Source organism: Trichosurus vulpecula, chromosome 6 (genome assembly GCF_011100635.1).
Source record: "Trichosurus vulpecula isolate mTriVul1 chromosome 6, mTriVul1.pri, whole genome shotgun sequence".
Taxonomy (NCBI): domain Eukaryota; kingdom Metazoa; phylum Chordata; class Mammalia; order Diprotodontia; family Phalangeridae; genus Trichosurus; species Trichosurus vulpecula.
The window spans coordinates 234,956,316-234,969,945 of record NC_050578.1 but is presented as its reverse complement, the minus strand read 5'-3'; the positions used below and the strand labels follow the sequence as shown (position 1 = coordinate 234,969,945).

General features: G+C 39.7%; 1 protein-coding gene across 2 annotated transcripts in view; it reads right to left on the bottom strand.

The window, feature by feature from the left end:
• ANO5 (anoctamin 5) overlaps nucleotides 1-13,630 on the bottom strand; it is a 143,076-nt gene that overhangs the window by 36,858 nt on the left and 92,588 nt on the right. For both annotated transcript variants that reach the window (XM_036763198.1, XM_036763197.1), the window contains 5 exons: nucleotides 10,679-10,792; nucleotides 6,309-6,424; nucleotides 1,766-1,900; nucleotides 1,198-1,303; nucleotides 1,038-1,098 (listed from right to left, as the gene is read on the bottom strand). In XM_036763198.1, the coding sequence (XP_036619093.1) occupies nucleotides 1,038-1,098; nucleotides 1,198-1,303; nucleotides 1,766-1,900; nucleotides 6,309-6,424; nucleotides 10,679-10,792 (532 nt within the window). The remainder of the gene's footprint in view (nucleotides 1-1,037; nucleotides 1,099-1,197; nucleotides 1,304-1,765; nucleotides 1,901-6,308; nucleotides 6,425-10,678; nucleotides 10,793-13,630) is intronic.

Here is a 13,630-nt window from a genome sequence, read left to right as displayed (position 1 = left end):
CATTTCAAATCACAGAAATTCCAAGGTGGAAGGGATGTTTAAGGTCATGTAGTACAATATATGCCTTAATGGATGAATCCCATTGGTAACATTTCTGAAGTCATATAGTCTCTAGTGAGACTCCACTACATTATGAACCAATGCATCAAACATTGGAAAGGTTGAATTGTTAGGACATTTTTCCTTATGATGAGTCCAAAACTCACTCTCTATGACTTATATTCCCTGGTTTAGTTCTAATCTCCAGGACCCACAAAATGGTGCAAATGAGATATGAAGCTTCAGAAGTGGCTTATGAACTAATGGGGGGAGAAGAAGGAAAAATAGATATTAATGCAATATGACCTGAGTGAAAAGTCTTTTCAATTACTGGTGCTGCAATTAAATCCAACAGGCTCCTATTTAAGTATCCATGATAAGGAGGTTTGGTCCATTGGAAAAAAAGCACAGCTTTGAAGTTGGAAGCCCTGGGTTTATCCTGTCTCAGACTCTTTCAAGATGAATGATGCTGGACAAATAACTTAGCTTCCCTAGACCTCAGTTTCATCATTTGTGAAATAAGGGAGGTCCCTTCCAGCTCTGTACCTACAATCTGATAAGGTGCTATGTATAAGATTACCAGGTTTATGGACAAAAATAAAAATGAAAAAGAGGTCCTGGTCTTAAGCAGCTCCCTTAAAGGCCCAATGGACATCCTTCATTTTGACTGTGAAGAGGTCTCTTGGAGGACCAACTGGGAAAAGGTAGTAATGGAACCTTTATAGGAAGCTGGTCTCCACGCAGAGATAGGGAGATAACTCTGATTTCATTGGTGTAGCAAGCTTCCAGGGAGGAACTCCATCTATCAATGTAGGTTGTAGCCTTCACCTTAGTGTCCTGGAGAGCTGCCTACAGCACCGAGAAGTTACATGACTTGCCCAGGGTCACAGAGCCAGTAAGAGTCAGAGAAGGGTTTTGAACCCAGATTTGTTGGCTCTGAGGGCATCTCTCTAGCCACTATACCATGGTGCTTCTCATATCTGTGCAGAGATACTCACCCCAAATTCCCATGAATATTGCAAAAAATAGGGTGGCCACATTATCAAACAAGTGCGAATACTGCAGAAGAGAACATAAAAATGATTCATTAATCACCAGCTGTCACCACCACCCCAAGGCTCTTCTCAATCCCTCTAGTTCAACATAAAGAATACAGACCCTTGAGGATTCACACGTGGTATTCAATCTCCAATATTCACAGATTTTATCACAGAGAGGGCACATGATGATCTCTCCTCCAATAGATACATCGCAGATTTCTATGCTGCGAAGGATACAAAAGCATGGAGGTGAGAGATGAAATGGCACATGAAGAATGGCAAGGAGCCCAGTGTGGTTGGAAAGGACAATAACATGGAATAAGTCTAGGAAGGTAGGCCAGAAACAGACTGTGAAGGGCCTTCAATGCCAAACAGAAGAATACAGGAATAAAAGTGAGCGGCTGGGGTCTACTGAGTTAGCGGAGTCGCATGGTCAGATCTGTGCTTCAGGAAAGTCACTTTTGCAGCTAGGTGGAGGTGGATTGGAAAGGGGAGACAGGTGAGGCAAGACATCCTCTCTAGAAGATGTGGGCTTTTTCTGAGGGAAATTAGGATCTGCTACCATAGAAATACTGACTCCACTAGCAGGAAAAATTTTCGGATGCCAAACCCTTGTAAAGAGGAAAGTTAAATCCCGTGTGTGACCAAACTCTTTTCGTGTTTTGGTACAGAGGAGTGATCCTTACCTACTCATGTTGCCAGTCATCGTTAACAAACCATAAATAAAACAGATTAGGCCAACAACTGCTGCCAAGAACAACATCTCCGTATAGAATCCCAGCCAGGCAAAATAGATGCCAATCCTCTCTCCATAATATCTCCTGTGGAAAAGAGGTAAAGACAGGTTCAGAGACACACTGGCTTGCTAGGACAGACTCTAAATGGTATAGTGGAGTCAGGGGACATAGGCTTGAATCCAGACTCTGATGGGTTACTACCTGTGTGGTCTTGGGGAAGTCATATAACAAACTACTCTGGGCAGCATTTTCATTCTCTGGGAAATAAACTAGAACGAAATGATCTCTGATTCCTTCCAGATTGAAATCTCTGATCCTGTGGATTTGCAACTCTGAATAACAAGGCTTCAAAAGTACTTTGCAGGTTTGGATTTTGCTTCCCAAATACAAATCAGACAGATGTCTACCTTCCTAGAGCTAGACCACAGTGATAGTTTAGTCCAATTTTCTCATTTAATATAAACAGACAGATAGATAGATAGATAAAGAGATGTTTAATTTTTATATCACCTTCATCGAACAATAGAGCAACTAAGTGTCACAGTAGATAGAGTGCTAGGCCTAGAGTCAAGAAGACTCATCTTCCTAAGGTCTAGCTGTGACCCTGGAGAAATCACTTAGCCCTGTTTGCCTAAGTTTCCTCAACTGACAAATGACCTGAAGAAGGAAATGGCAAAAACACTCCAATATCTTTTCCAAGAAAACTCCAAATGGGGTTACAAAGAGTTGGGCATGACTGAAAAAGGACTAAACAACATTGAACAATATATTCCCCACCCAGACAACTTATGACAAAAAAAAACAAACTTAAAAAGAGAGGGGGGAAAAACACAGTTTACTGAAACTAATCAAACACAGCATCAAATTCAGACAATAGAGACCAGGGGTGGGAAACCTGTGGCCTCAAGGACACATGTAGCCCTCTAGGTCCTCAACTGAGGCCTTTTGACTGAATTCAAACCTCACATCCAACTTAATAAAAGGATTTGTTCTGTAAAACTCGGAATCAATCAAATGGCTGCACCCAAGGACCTAGAAGGCCACATGTGGCCCCAAGGCCACAGGTTCCCCACTCCTGCTATAGATAGTATTCTCTTCACACAGTGCCCTACCTCCATAAAGAAGAGACGGAGGAATAAGGGCCAAACTTGTTTGCTTTTTCCCAAATAGCTCAATGTGACTTAGCCAAGGTCACATAACTAGTCTAATTAAGCTAGATTTAAAAACCATATCCCTTGACTCCTAGCCCATTACTATTTTCTCCCCATACTAAATATCTCACCATCCCTAGAAACTCATCAAAACATTCCATTCTGCTGTAGAGAAGTTTTTGAATGGGTCTGTTATTAGACATTTCATTCACAGTCTGCAGAACTGTTTCCCAGCCCAAATCTATGATGTAGCCAGTAACTTAGTAAAAAGCAAAACAGAAGGAAAGAGAGCTTTCATGTAGACATTTCCATCATTCTCCAAGTTTGGTTGTACAAGCTTCCATTTGGAGAAAGAATTAGAGAAAAAATTGGCTCCTCGACTCTTGTGTGGAATTTTAAGACTGTCACCAGTCTGGGGAAGAGAGTTGTGGATTGGGGTTGGGAAGTAAAAGAAGAAGTCAGTTGAAAATAATTGCCTCCCTTCTTCGCACAGGTTGACTTCTCCTGGATGGGAAATGTTGCATATACTGATAGAATAGAGTCGGCTGATACATTGGTTAGTTTGACTGGTCTAATTTTCAGTCTTCTTTCTTTTATATCCTTTGTCATAGGGGATGGCTCTGGGAAGGGATATATTTGGAAATGAAGGTGACATATTAAAACAAAACATTGATAAGGATGTTTAGATGCCATGAAAAAGTAATCCTGAATGTTTAAGCTAATATGGCATTGCTCTGCCAAAAAAAAAAAGAATCCATAATCAACCACTCTCTCTTTTTAGAGTGTTAGGCAGACAAGGCTTGGAGAAGGTTGTTGGCTCCACAAGATCCTTGCATGTAAAGAATTTACAGCATGTTGTTGTTGCAGCTAGCTGGAATAGTGGATACACTGCCCGGCCTGGGGTCAAGAAGATTCATCAAATCTGGCCTCAGACACTACTTATCAGCTGTGTGACCCTGGGCAAGTCACTTCACCCTGTTTGCCTCAGTTCCTCATCTATAAAATGAGCTGAAGAAGGAAATGGCAAACCACTCCAGTATCTTTGCCAAGAAAACCCCAAAATAGGGTCACAGAGTCAGACATAACTGAGGAGTGACTGAACAACAACAGATGGCAAATAGCTTCATAGAGGAGCTTTCACTGAGAAAGTATTCCTTCCAACACAACTTCTGTAGAAGCTCTCTTCCCAATGGCAGTCCAAAGAAAAATGGATGACTTATTAGAAGAAAAAGACAACAGAGTTTTTCATTTTGAGGGAAAATTGAGCTCGGGGAATTAAGAAGTTTAAGTTTAGGGAAGAAAATCACCAACAGGTTGATTATAGGAAATGGCAAACTCATTCCTCCTGACAGCTGAAATCCACCAGGGCCAATTGGCCAAGGCCCAAATCATAGAAAACATATTTGCTAATGTTGTATCTGGGGACTAAGGCCCTGTGCAGTCAGAAGGCAGCACTTCTGAAGGATGTAAGATCAACACTAGGCTTTTCGGGTGAGCTGTTATCATAATTTTGCATCTATTAAGCCTCTTCTCTCTGATTTTTTCTCTCCTCAAACACAGTCAGATTAATAATCCTTTCACAAATACATGTTAAACCTGTCCATAGAGAGGAAGATCAATGAGTTTCAAATATTATCTGCTATTTCACCTTGAATGAACCAGAGAAATTCAAAGCATGTGTATAGGGAAATTCCAATAGAAATACTGATAAATAGTATAATGTGAGCTATTTCTCCTTTCTGTATTCCGATATGGTCTCTGCACATTTATAGTAAGTCAGTCAATAAGCATTTTTTAAATACCTACTATATTCAAGGCACTTTGCTAAGCAATGCTCATACAAAGAGAGGCATAAGACATTCTCAAATCTCAAAGAAGCCATGTTTAATTAATGGGAAAGACAATATGCAAACAATGATATATAAACGAAATATAAACAGGATAAATATAGTGAAATAATTATTGAAAGGAAGACATCAGCATTAATGAAGACCAGAAAAGCCTTCTTGGAGGTAGAATTTTAGCTGGGACCTGAAGGAAGCCAAGAAAATGAGGAGGTAAAGACAGTACTCTAGCTAGGAGGACAGCTCCTTCATAAAAGACAGATTTATAACACTTCAAGATGTGATTTTACTAGGGTAAGAAATTTCTCCACTGTGAGAAAATGCAAAACAAACCACACCTTAGCAGATGTTTTGCAAGAAATAGGATATAAAGGACCTGTGGTGTCTTCAGTATAATTCCTATATTTCATTTCAGTAGGGCAGCTGCTTTCACAAGATAACAGTAACTCAATCTTAGTAGATGAGTCTTAGGAGATAAGTCCTAAGGTCTTGTCGGAGGCAGGTCAAGTTGAATTGTGTAGAGTCATACAACTAGTACATATCACAGCTGGGATTTTAATGCAGATCATCCTGACTATGTCTACTACACCATACTGCCCTGCTATAACTTTGAAGGTTATAGGCCTCTCCTTGCTCAAGTCCATCACCCTGGTTGCCAGACTTCTAGTGATGATTAATAAAATGGTATCCTATGGAAATGCATTTTATATGACTACACATGTATAACCTATGTCAAATTGCTTGCCTTCTCAATGGAGGGGGGGGCGTGGGTAGGGAAGGAAAGATTTGGAACTCAAAATTTGAAAATGCTAAAATTGTTTTTACATGTAACTGGGAAAAGATATAATATGAAATTTAAAAAGACATAAATAATAAATGAAATGGCATCCTAGTCAGTTCAATGTGACCTTCTAAAATCCAACATCACTTTTTGTAGATGTTAACATAATACCCCTAGTTGCAGACACTTAATTGGTTAACAAGTTAGGGTTTGTTTTTGTTTTCCTTCAAGAATGACCTTGGGAGAATGGAATTACCAGCAGATGGCAGCCGAGATGAAACCAGATCATGAGCAAGAGGAACCAATCCAATATGATATCGTCCTAGAGCAAGAGCTGGTAAGGGCCTTGGAATTTATCTAGTTTAATATCCTTTAACATGCAGTTAAGGAACCTGAGACCCAAGAGGTTAACTGGAATAGAACATACTTGAAGGCAGAGACTAGCCTTTTTTCACAGACCCAGAACTTAGCAAGTACCTGACACATGGTAAGTACTTAAGACATGACTATTGACCTGACTTGCTAAGTAACTTGCTCAAGGACATAACACAGATAGTAGGTGTCAGAGGTAGGATTTGAAATCAGAGCCTCTGATGCCAGAGGCAGTGCTTTTTCTTCTGTAACTGTAAAAAAAAAAATAGATCTAACCCAGCAGTGCCAAGTGAAAAGGGAAGCCCCAGTGACATTTCATTCACAGTGATGCTCATGGAACTTACCTGATCAGATCTAAAGGCTGCTCCTTATAAAACCTCAAGAAGCGAGCCCATTGGGTATAGAGGGTATACCGCTCATTGCCACAGTTTTGATCCTTCGATTTCTTCCAATATTGGCACTATAGGAAGTCATTAACATGACAGAGAGAAGACAAAGCAGAAGGTAATATTGAAGTGACAGCGTCTCCCAATTACCACACTGTAATGCCTGCATCAGAGGTGGGGTGGGGTGCCACCTGGGATACATTAGCTCAAACACTTCCTACTTGAGATTCTAATAACCCATTCATTTAAAATGAATTCCCTGCCAAAGAGGAAGTCAGAAGTGGCACATGATGAAAGTCCATTCCCTCTCCTTTGGCCCTCTGTGAAGTAGGGCTTTAGTGTCAATTACGTTGTCTCTAGTACTTAAGATACCCTCCCCTTCTATCTAGCTGAGGCAGCAAGGTGGTACAGTGGATAGTTCACTGAGCCTGCAGTCAGGATGACCTGAGTTCTAACATGGCCTCAGACACTTACTAGCTGTGTGACCCTGGACAACTCATTTAGTCTCTGTTTATCTCAGTTCCCTCATCTGTAAAATAGGGATAATAATAGAAATGCTGATCAAAATGCATGGACACACTGATCATATCTGACAGGATATGCCTCTACTCTATACTTGAATTGTCTACCACCTCTGTACCACAGGGAAGGAGGTATGCATCTCATACTATTTAGCAATTATGCACCATTCTGAATATTCTCTAAAGTGTAAATATGTATATGCATATATGTATAACTCCCTTCCTTTATAATAAGAGATTTTGTCTTTGTATTACTTTAAGGTTACAGAATATTTTTATCTCAACCATCTTTTGTAAGATAGATAATGTATTAATACCCCCATTTTCTAGAGAGAGAGAACTGAAGCTTAGAAAGATGATGGGACTTGGCCAGCATCACTCAGCTAGCAACAGTGCTGGGATCTGAACCCATGTGTCTTGCCTCCAAGTTCGCTGAACTTTCCAGATCAACCTCCCCAAATTAAACAACTCTTAAAAGCAGGAAGTACACATCCCTCTCTCTCCACAGCAGAATTGGAGTATTTGGCTGCAAGAAACTGTCAACAGAGCGGATACCTCCATTTCCAGGCACCATATTTGAGGAAGGACATTAACAGAGTAAAACGTCTCCAAGCTGGACACCAGTGCCACAGGGGAATCGGCTTAAGGAATTACAGACTTTCAGCCTCCAAGAGAAGACATGAGGGGAAGAGAAAGACATGATAATAGCTGTCTTTGAAGGATGTAAGGACTGCCATATGGAAGAGGGAGATTTATAATGCTGGGCCTCCAAGGGCAAAACTGAATATAGTTGGCAGCTGCAAAGATGGAGATTTCAGCTCAATATAAAGGAGGAGTTCTTAGCCATTAAAGTTGTCCAGAACCAGAAAGGGCTGTCCCAAGGTGTAGTGGGGTATGCAAAAAGATGCTGGAAGACCATTTTATTCATGAGGTATTTTGAAGAAGGAATTCCTGTTTGGATATGACTTGGTTTAATGGAAGGCCACTGAAGACATCCTGTGGTTGCCCAAGGGCTGAGTCATTCACATCAGGCCTGTTCCAAGGCATTACTGCCAACGGGGAATTCCTTTATTGCTCTTGCTCCACAGCCAAGGTCTGGGGAGCAGCTTCTCTTGCCCTGATACTAAGAAACACCTCAAATCACTTCCCCAATGCTGTAACCACCATTCACATCAGAAAAAATCTGACAGGATTGTATAGAAGACCCTTGATTTCCCCACTTTTTTCCCCAATGACCTGAAATGACCTGAAACTATGGTAAATACCTCATAGTTTATCTACCATAATACAAATGGCCTGATTGTCTCAATAACTCCTAAAATACATTGAAGACATAGTAAAGGCAGTGCTTTTCTCCATTTGTAAATATGGGTGGATAGGCAGCAACCCACATTTCCCTGAAATTTTCTACTTTCCACAAACTTACATATGGTGTCTCTTATAAAGCAAAAGCACCACTGCAGGCCTTTTAAAATTAAGGAAAGAGAAATTTACCTAGGTAGTTGTCGGACCATTAAGTAAAAATCTTGGAGGAATGACTAACTCCTAGGGGAAGTGTATCCACATTTTAACTCTGAAGCCATCTGTAAATATTCAGTTTACCATTATCATAGCAAACCATTCACTGAGTTCCAAATTCCAAATGAGATAAGAATATTTCCCCTACTATTGCCAGACTGGTGGAATGCTAGGTGCATCTCTAGGGATGGGCCTTCTGAACTGGCTCATTGTAAATTATGAAAATGCCTGGTGTGATAGAGGTGGCCTGTAAGCTCAGTCTTTTCACATGCAAACAGTGATTCGCAGTAATTCTTATGAACATTCTATCTTTGTTTTATGTCTCTTGAAAATAGGGACACCTTTATTTGTGTGTGTCCTGGACTGCTTTGGCATTTTGGTGAAGCCTAAAGACCTTAGGTCAGGATCATGTTTTTAAATGCACAAATTAAAATACATAGTATTACAAAAGAAAGCACTTATATGTAATGTAGTTATATTTATTTAAAGTCATGGACTCTAAGAACCCCTGCTCTAAATGGAATGCAAGTGAGTAGAGTACTGGCCCTGGAGTCATGAGGACCTGAGTTCAAATCCGGCCTCAGACACTGGACACACTTATTAGCTGTGTGACCTTGGGCAAGTCACTTAACCCCAATTGCCCTGCCTTCCCCCCCTCCAAAAAAAAAAGAAATTAAAAGGAACAGGAAAAAAAAGTATGGGAAGACTTACATGAATGGATGCAAAGTGAAGAAAGTAGAGCCAAGAAAACAATATGCATAATGACAACATAAATTAAAAAAAAAAACCACAGTCAGAAAACAATGAAAAGTAGATGTTGCAAAATAAAAAAGAGTAAGTTTGGCTCTGAAGAAGAGATAAGATAAGACACAATCCCCCTCCCCTTTCCAAAAGAGGTGGGAGGACCATAGCTGTGAAACATTACACTTATTTTCAGGGTTTTTTTGGGGGGGATTGATTGATTTCATTTTCTTTCCCTCCTCTTCCTTCTTTTATTAACAAAAATTTTTTTGTTTTATGGGATGGCTCTCTGTGAGGAAGGAGGAAGAAGTTATACAGAGAGAAATTTAGGTGATGTAAAAATAGAAGAGTTAAAAATTTACATTTAAAAAAATTTAAAAAATGAGAAAACAGCAAATGAAGTACCTAGGGATTCCATTAAAATCACCTATTTTCTTTGTTTTCTTAATCCTTTTTAAAACTAAAATTTTATTTACATATTGTTTTTATTTTTTAAATTTAATCCTTTTTTAAAAGTAAAATTTTATTTGTATATTATTTTTATACTTCCGACACTTCTCAATTTGTCCCCCAAATCTCCCTCTCCCAATGAGCAATCCCTTATGATGTAGAATAAAGAATAAAAAAAAAAAGTTCAACAAAACTAAAAACTGTATCAGAAAAGTATTTCTGAACCATTAGATATACCATATTCCCCTAATTCTAAAACAGGGATTCTTAACCTTTTTTTGGATCACAGGCCCCTTTAGTCTTGGAAAGTCTATAGACTCCTCTCAGAATAATGTTTTTAAATGAATAAAATACATAAGATTACAAAAGAAAACAATTATAGTGAAATACAGTGATCAAAGTTATTTTTAAAATCAAATTCTCAGACCCTAGGTTAAGAAGTCAGAGTCTAAAGTGATCTATTTTCAAACCCTTAGTACTGAATCTTCAGAGTTTTCTAAGTAAGGTTTAGATAGAAACATCTGAGAGTTATACTTAGCAGCATGCTTTTCCCTGTGGGGTTTTGCTATTTTTTGGTCCTTAGACCTTGAAAGAACCTTCATGTATAAATCTGAGAAACCATTTTTAAAACATCAGTTTGCCCTTTCTAAGCTTCAGAATGTTACTATCTGGGAAAAAGAAAAAAGGAAAACTCAAACTTCACATTTCCAGAGGGTTTTCAGTTTGCAATGTACTCTTACAATGACTCCCTGAGGTTGGTACTATAAGAATTATCATTCTCATTTTTACAGAAGAGGAAACTGAGGCTCAGAGAGGAGAAGCAACTTGGCCAAGGCCATGAAGTTAGTGTCAGAGTTGGGATTCAAACCCAGGCCTCCTTGGACTACTAGCCCTCTTGTCTTTGCACCATCCTTCCTTTCAAGGTAGTCAAATATGTTAGTACATGGAGCAGAGAAGTGGAAGACTTTGGGGATTTGCTCCTGAGTGCAAGAAGTAAAGCTCCCTTCCTTTTAAAGGGTCACCAGTGGACATTCTCCAGCTCCATTAATGAGCAGAAGAAACAGGCTTAAAATGTTATGAAACCAAATCAATACTTACATCATGGAGTGGGTAAGCAGCTGTATAGGTGCCATTGGATAGCAGTCTCTTAATGCCAAATTTTTTCTTTCCTTCTTCTGTACCATAAGGGCATCTTGAGAGAATATAGTAAACCTAGGGGAGAAACATAAGAGTGTCCACTTAATCACTTCAAAAAACATTTTAAGTGCCCACTTTGTATAGGACACAGTGCCAGGAAATTAGGGAGATAGAGATGAGTGGAAGGTGAGACAGAAAAGACAAGACATATACAAGGTTCTGTAATGCAAAACAAAACACAACTAACCTTTACATGTGATTTTATAGCTTGAAAGGGGTTTTATGAATGATTGATTTTTTGATCATTTGTCATGGCAAGCAAAGTAGGATTTTGTTTACTTACCTACTTTGCTTGCCTTTACATCACTGCAACAACCCGGTAAGGTTAAGTACTACAGGTATTTTTAAGTCCATTTTACTGATAGGAAAACTGAAGGAAAACTATTTGACCATAATTAAATGTTGGAGGTAGGATTCAAACACATCTCTCCTGATTCTAGGTTCAGTGTCCCTTCCACTATAGTACACTACCTCTCAATGATGAAAGTATAAGTCATGTGAAGAAAAATAATTTCTGTTCAGGTCAGGAGGTAGAGGAAAGATTTACATATGAGTTGTCGCTTTAGTTGGTCCTTAAAAGATGCAGACATGGGGGAGATCCTAGAAACAAAGAGGCTAAACAAAGGCATGAGTGAGTTTGAGTGACAGTCTATAGAGTCATTTCAACAGCAATATAGGGCATACAATGGAGAGTAGAGTGAGATCAAAATGGAAAAGAGTGATAGCATGTGGTGCAAGGCTTCGTATGTCCAAGTAAGCAGCATGAACGTCTTTCACGGGATGTCATGGAGAGCTTTTCAAACGTTTAAGCTGAGGCAGAGCATGGTCAGACTTGTGCATTAGGAAGATTACATGGTCACTGATGTGAAAAATAGATGGAAGTGAAGAGAGATTAGAGAAAGGGAAGCCAGTAAGAAATGAAAAGGAAGCTATCAATGAAAGAGAAAGGGCAAGGATAGAATCAATAGGACTTGGAGAAGAGTTGCAGGAAGGCAGATGAATACTTGGAGTAAGGGAAAATTCCTAACAATCATAGCTTTCTAAAAATGGAATCGAAGGGGAAATGTAGGCAGTATAAAAGCAAAAATAAAAAAAAATATTGATAAAATGTGTTTAAAATTAACAAGTGAGAATGTAACAGGCTGCCTTGAGAGGTAGCATTATAATTCATTAGTGGTCTTCAGGCAAATTCTGGACATCTACTTGTTGAGAATAATTATCTTTGCTGTAGGGGGAACTCTTATTCAACTGTGGGCTAGACTTGATGGACTTTGAGGACCCTTCCACTTCAATATACTCAGGGGCAAAGGAGAACATGAACATCGTGAGAGAAAGAAGAGTCGAGAACTTTATCCTTTCCATATGCTTTTTGCAACTGAATTTCTTTCATAAGGTCATGGAAGGTGATCCTCTCATAATCAGCCACAGTAATGGGCTGGAACAGTAGAATGGATGGTCCTTTTTCAGTTGGGAAAGTATCATGATACAATATCCTCGGCACAACTTTATCTTCCTATATAAAATTGACCCATGTGCTTATTGACATCATCAGATGTTCCCTAAGCTGGACAGAGGGAAGAAGCAGCCCAGAAGCATGGTGGGGGTGGGGGGGGGGTTGGGGAAGCAGGTAATGGGGGAAACTCAGAAAGCTTACTGAGTTTACTATCCAGCAATGGAGATGATCCATACGCATATGACAGAGATCTATCAGACTATCTGTCTAACTGCTTACCTGAAGAGGAAATGTTACGACACACAAATAAACCAGGGGTTATACAGTAAGACATAGTGTCTTCTTGTTCACATTCTTGTGGCCATTTTGAGAAAAGATTTCATTGCAATGAATATTTATTACATGACTAATGCATACAAGTAATTATGCAGGTGAAGGATGAAGGTGAAGGATGGTCATTAAAAGAAAGTCATGGCTAGAAAAAACACATGGGCCACATAAGGAGATTTGCGGGGTAATTTCCTTCTATGATACTATGTAGTGTGAATGGACTACTGGTAGACAGATGGGCTGTATGTTCCACTGGTATCCCTGTAATCAGGGAAGGAAAATCCTGGGTGAGGAAACCTCCTCTACCAATGCAGGATGGCACCTCTTCTACAACTGAGAATCTTAGCAATTTGCCTAGGACACAAAGAGCTGAACTGACCTGCCCAGGTCCACATAACCAGGTCTTCCTTATTTCAAGGCTGGATTTTTATTTACTATGTAGTACTAGCTCTCAGATTCTAGGAATACAAAGGCAAACAACAACAACAACAAAATTGGCCTTGCTCTCAAGATGTTTACATTCTATCAAAATACAGCTAATTTCTAAAGATCCTTCCAGATCCAACACTCTCAGATTTTCAAGAAGATACCATTATGGAAAGATTTCTGGGCCTTATTGGTGCTTGGGTGAATGGGGGAGAGAGGGAAGAAGAGCATGGTGGCCATAGGCTCAGAAGTATATTAGGAAAACCTTGCACTATGCTGGGTAGGCCTCCATGGAAAATTTCTGGGAGTATATGGACAAGAATTGGACAGAATGGATAGACATGGATGGTTAGCCATTTGCATGGCTGGAGAGAATTACAAGGAAATCACAGTGCAAAACACTGCTAGGCACCAGCAAAAACATATGTTCTGGGGTGTTATTTAAAAGATGGAAACAAAAAAGTCTTAAAGGAGCTTCCCTTCTACTAGGGGGAAGGAAGTGGCATGTGCACTGATGAATACAAGATAGTTTGAGAAGGGGAGAGGACTGAGATGGGTGTGGCACTGGGAAGACTTCCTCCCACAGAGTTCTCACTTGCCAGGTCTGGGCTGGTGGTGGGGAAGATAGAGTACGTCAAAGATAG